We start from the raw sequence: 5,852 nt of genomic DNA, 5'->3' as shown, positions 1-5,852 counted from the left end.
TCGGTACCACGGGTCTTCACTGGATCACGGGGTATCGCAGGAGTGACTTCGTGTCGGACCAGCGACTACTCTGTGACACTTAGGGCCAGTTCGACAGTCCAACAGAGTCATTGTAAGCGCCCAAACCAAGCTATAATCTCCATAATGATTCGTTTTTTCTTCTCAATACCAGATACTAAATAGACTTCCCGTGTGGTCTGTTAAAATGTAATCCTATTTATATCAATCGCAAACACAATACAAGGAATTTTCGTAGTATTTTGTGTTTGGTTGGGGAACTTACGAACTTGCTGTACTAGACTGTAAAACTGGCCCTAAACTGAACTTGGCCCTAAATCGAAATTCCTGGACTGGACTGTAAAACTGGCCCTAAATCGAACTTGGCCCTAAATCGGACTTGGCCCTAAACCAGGAACTTAAGGCTCTAACTTTTCGTCAGACTTATTCAGTCAGACCAAATCGAACTTTCACTCTAAATCGAACTTGGACTGTAAAACTGGCCCTAAACCGAGGTCTGTTGCCACCGTAGTCCGTGAACGCCAACTCCGGCTATATGGGCACGTGGCGCACCTCCCGGACATTGATCGTGCTTACAGGGTTGTTTATGTGGGAGACAACCCTGAGTGGAGGAGGCCAAGAGTCCGCCCACGTAACTCATAGCTGGGGCAAGTCAGCTGACCTTAACGGGAAGGACTTGGGATGGGCAAGGTAGCTGCGTGGGAGGTTGCTCTTGAAGGCAGTCGGGAGTGTAGGCTGCGAGTGAGTGAAGCGACGCGCCCTCGGACATATGATCCCAATTAGTTAGTTTATTCTATATTATATTTTTATTTCTTTACGGTAAGGGAGATAAGCCCTCATTCATTCTTCCGTTATGTTTTCTGTCTTCTTTCAATTTTTACTTTGCTTCCGTATATATTTTTTTTCCGTAGTGAGGAGAGACCGTCAATCATTCTTTCGTTATATCCTCTTTCAATTTTTACTTTGCTTCCGTATAATTTTTTTTCCGTAGTGGGGACAAACCGTCAATCATTCTTTCGTTATATCCTCTTTCAATTTTTACTTTGCTTCCGTATAATTTTTTTTCCGTAGTGGGGACAAACCGTCAATCATTCTTTCGTTATATCTTCTTTCAATTCTTACTTTACTCCTGTATTTAATTTATTTTACAGTATGGTGACAAACCTTCATTCATCCCTTTTTTAATTCATACTCTATGCGACATTTCTAATAAATATATTTTTTACCAGAAGACGGACCTTCATCCTTGCTTTTTTTTCTAATTCTCGTTTTATTTTGTATTGCAAGATAAAAGTTATCTAATCAGGTCCAGAAGCATCTTGTTCTTGTTTTTATCTGAGACTTTTTTGTATGTTTATGATCAGTACATCTCATTTGCGGCAACGTTTATAAGAATTCAGTTTATATACACAAAGACCTTTCCTTTTTTTCAATTTGCCATATTTTCATTCACTTTCGCTATATCTTATTTTCTTCCTTTATTATTTCTTTACTTCCTTCCTTGATGCGTCTCTTCCTTATCTTTCTTATCTAACACTCTACACCAACATCTATTGAAGGGGTGAGGGACACTTTTTTATTTTTTACAGCAAAGGAGTCTGTTCAAGGGCATAAAAAAGGAAACATTAAAAAAAAAGCCCGCTACTCATTGCTATTTTTTTTATAATTCCTTTCTTGTTCAGTTTTAACCTAATTTCCTTCCTTCCTTCATGTCTTTTTCTTTTCTTAATTATTGACGCTGTACCAACATCTAATAAGGGGTTGAGGGACACTTGCTATTTTTTTATCATTCCTTTTTTATTCAATTCTAACCTAATTTCCTTCCTTCATGTTTTTTTCTTTTCTTATTTATCTAACACTGCACCAATATCTAAAGAGGGGGTGAGGGACTGTTTGCTGTTTCTTTATATAATTCCTTGCTTGATCAAATCGTTAATTACATTTTTTAACACCATAACTCTAAAAGGGAGTGAGGTAATATTTATTATTTTTCGTTATTCCTCTCTCCTTGTTTAATTCTTTATCTGCCTCCTTCCATCATACCTTTCTCTCATTCCTCTATTATTTAAAACTCCACACCAACATATCATAAGGGGTACGAGATTGTTTTTCTATCTTTGTTCCTTTATTTCCTGCTCAATTCTTCCTTAAACTCATACTTTCATGCCTCTTATTCTTTCCTCTTTTAACTAAAACTCTACATCAATATCTAATAACGAAGTGATTGGGTATTTTTAGTTTTCTTTATTCCTTTCTTTCTTGTTCAATTTTTCTTTTATTTCCTCCCTTCATTCCTTTTTTCTCCTTTTCTATCTAACAATCTACAACAACATATAACAAGGGAGTGGTGGAATATTTGATACATTTCTTTTTTTTTCTTTCTGGTTCGATTCTTTCTTTAGGTTCTTGTTTTATACCTTTCTTTCTTTTGTCTTCTATCTAAAACTCGACACAAACCTCTAATAAAAAACTGAGGGTGTATCTATTATTTTTTCGTTGTTCTTTTCTTTCTTGTTCGACTTTCTTGTTCCATTCTTTCAGTCCTTCTTTTCTTTCTTTAACCTTTACTTCTCTCTTTCTTCCTTCCACCTTCAGTACTACACTACACCAAAATCTAATAATGGTGATATTTACTATATTTCGTTGTTCTTTTCTTTCTTGTTCCATTCTTTCATTCCTTCTTTTCTTTCTTTAACCTTTACTTTTCTCTTTCTTTCTTCCATCTACAGTACTACACTACACCAAAATTTACTAATGATGAACTATTTGCTACTAAACAACTGATACCAAAGTGCTTCAGACATCTACGAACACGCTACCTCATTACTGCAGTACTTACAAACACTCCTGCAGTTGGTCCCCTCCATATCACGTCCTCTGAAAGTGTAGAAATATTAACATTATAGAACACGCTGTCTACTTACCGAGAAAACACATCTTATCTCCGTTCCTCCACTAAATTCCTTCTCTCTTCATGACTTTCCTTCTCTCCACTTGATTCCTACTTTCCTTTACTCTTTCCTGTTTTCTTTTTTTCGTTTTTTCTCTTCTTCCATTCACTTGACTTTCCTCCATTTCCTTCCTTTCCTCCTTTCCCTTCTTCCCTTTACTTGACTTCTTCCTTCCAACAAAGTATGACACCAACTTACTGACACATTTATATATTGCACACACACATGAATTATATATGTAGTAAGCATCCATCACCCCATTTTCTTTAGGTAGCAACCACCCACCACCTCGTTTTCTTTGATGACTTAGAGGGGAGGGAATGACACACGGAGACTTGCTTTTATAATACTGTTTATTTCTTGATTAAATGATATAAAATGTGGAAACTATATATTATACGAGATTAGATATATAGCGTTTAGGAGCAACCGAGAGAGAGAGAGAGAGAGAGAGAGAGAGAGAGAGAGAAAATATAATACGTTAAATAAATAACTAACACTACGATAAAATAAAATTAATAAAACACATACAAAGAATACGAAGAGAGAACAAAACTGATAAAATGAGGACTGGGGAAGGCGAGAGGAGGCGATGAGGATATGGGGAAGAGGGAGGGAAGGGGGAGGGAGGGGGAGGAGGAGGAGGGAAAATGTAAAGGGAAGGGGAGGAGGAAAAATTGGACAAACACCCGCCCTCGTTGTCCTCTCTCTTTTTCCTCCTTTTTTTTCATGGGCGTTTCCTTTTCAGTGACCAATTAATGTTGTTGTTGTTGTTTTTAATGGTGGTGTTGTTTATAGGATTGTTACTGTAGGAATGGTGGTGATATGTAGTGGTATTGTTGTTTTTGTTGATAGTAGTAGTAGTAGTAGTAGTAGTAGTGGTAAGAACAGTAGTAGCAAAAGAAGTTATTTTTTGCCGTTTTATAAAGGAGACGTTATTTTGTTACGAGCTACTTGATGTTGTTGTTGTAGTTGGTATTTGCAGTTGTTGTTGTCATATTGCTCGTTATCAGCACCAGCAGGGCGGCACGGGGCCCTCAAAGCGTCACAGTACTGCCTGCATCAGCACCAGCAAGTACGCGTTGACGTGTTGCCTTTGTGGTCTGAAGGGCTTCCAGTTAGCAACACAAACCTTCCTATCTTAATCCTGCAGAGCCTTTGTTTGTCTTCCCTCACACACGATCCTCCTCCTCTTCCTCGTCTTTATTATCTCCTCTAACTCCTCTTCCTCCTTCTTAGCCTCCTCCAGTCCTCTTATAACCTTCCTCGTTGGCGTAGTCGTTGAGGAAGGCGAAGTCGTGGTCGTGAGTGTCAGGTTCTTCGTCCTCTCCCCTCAGGCGTCGGGGGGAGGAGCGCCCTATCGCGGGGGTCGTTGTCGGGTATCGCATAGTCTTAATCGGTGGGTCGTTCATCATCGTAATCGAGTCTTCGTTGGGGTTCGTGTGTTGAGGGTCGTCGTCGGGGTTGGGTTTCGTTTGTCCTGTCTCCGTGTGAGGGATCGGCGGCGCGTTAATCCCGTTAATGCGCCGCCGTCATCACGTTCCTTCATCGCGTTGCAGTCTCAAGAGCTTCGTTCATCGGTGCATGCCGCGGCCTCGTCAGCCTCAGGCATCGTGGGTCCTTCTCGCTAACCACCACTCGACAGCTGAACACAAACACACGCAAATAAAGCTCACACACTTAAACCTGTGAAAAAACCAGCTGTCGGTACAATAAGCCAACGGGTGACACACACGGCAAGGCCCAGCCAACCCCGAGGCGCTCAGACTGTGGGGGAGGCACACAGACTGGCTGCTGACGGGCCGAAGGGAAACTCAGCTTTGTCTACGAAATCCTTAGGGAAGAAAGATGGCGGAGAAGGGGTGCTGGGGGGTGAAGGGGGTGAAAATATGGTACATGACGCTCCCTTGATGTCCCCGCTGGGCACTACAGGTGAGGGTGCCCGCGGTGAACAGGTGGGAGGTGCTCTAGGCGGACAGGCATGCGCGGGAGGCCTCAGGTGGATGTCCTCGCCGCTGAAGTAGTGGAGGGCGGCGCGGCGGAGGTGGTCTCAGCGCCATCTGTCCCTCCTTCGTGCCTCCTGCCGCACCTTGTCGATCAGGGCCCTCAGGGTGGCCATGGCCTCGTCCAGACCCTCGCCGGTGAGGGCACACACGGGGGCCACCGCCCACACCACGCCCACGGCCTCGCTCAAGCCCAGGCTCAGTGCCACGCCTTGGGCAGAGCGGGCGTGTATCTGGTCCTGTGGAGGAAGAAGAAACGGCGTGAGTAATGGCTGGTGACTGAAGGAGGCGAAATAGAAGAAAAAACAGATAAGATAAAGAAGAAAATTAGGACAAGAAAAAAAGCAAGAAAATAAAAGATAAGAAGGAAAAAGGAATGAATAATAATAAGAAGAAAGAGGAGAATAATAAATGATAAGGAATAAAAAAAAGAAGAAAAATAGAAAATGGAAAAAAGAAGAAGAAATAAAGATAAGATGAAGAAGAAATAGAAGACACGAAGAGGAAAAGGAAGAAGAGGAAGAAGAAGAAATAGAAGACTAGAAGAAGGAATAGAAGAAAATAGAAGAACAAGAAAAGAAGAAAAAAAAAAACATGACCTTCACTTCACCTCTTCTTCATCTGAGTTAGTCTCCATAAAACGAGAGAGAGAGAGAGAGAGAGAGAGAGAGAGAGAGAGAGAGAGAGAGAGAGAGAGAGAGAGAGAGAGAGAGGATGGGGGGTGGAGTGGGAGTGAGGCAAGAACGCAGAACATTACAGGGGCTGAGAGGATGCTTTAGTGGGGCGCTTGGGCGAGGCATGAGGGTGGAAGGGGGGGTAGGAGGGAGGGGGTAAGGGAGGAGTCACTCACCCTCACCCACCCTGAATACTCGTCACTCAT

General features: G+C 42.0%; 1 protein-coding gene across 2 annotated transcripts in view; it reads right to left on the bottom strand.

The window, feature by feature from the left end:
* Positions 1–3,304: 3,304 nt before the first annotated feature.
* Positions 3,305–5,852, bottom strand: part of LOC126986866 (ADP-ribosylation factor-like protein 4C) — an 88,143-nt gene continuing 85,595 nt past the window's right edge. For both annotated transcript variants that reach the window (XM_050843331.1, XM_050843330.1), the window contains exon 5: positions 3,305–5,211. In XM_050843331.1, coding sequence (XP_050699288.1) covers positions 5,020–5,211 — 192 coding nt within the window. In that variant the 3' untranslated portion in view covers positions 3,305–5,019. The remainder of the gene's footprint in view (positions 5,212–5,852) is intronic.

The sequence above is a fragment of the Eriocheir sinensis genome, chromosome 63, assembly GCF_024679095.1.
Source record: "Eriocheir sinensis breed Jianghai 21 chromosome 63, ASM2467909v1, whole genome shotgun sequence".
NCBI classification, from domain to species: Eukaryota; Metazoa; Arthropoda; class Malacostraca; order Decapoda; family Varunidae; genus Eriocheir; species Eriocheir sinensis.
The sequence above is the reverse complement of the archived record's forward strand: the minus strand, read 5'-3'. Positions and strand labels throughout refer to the sequence as shown.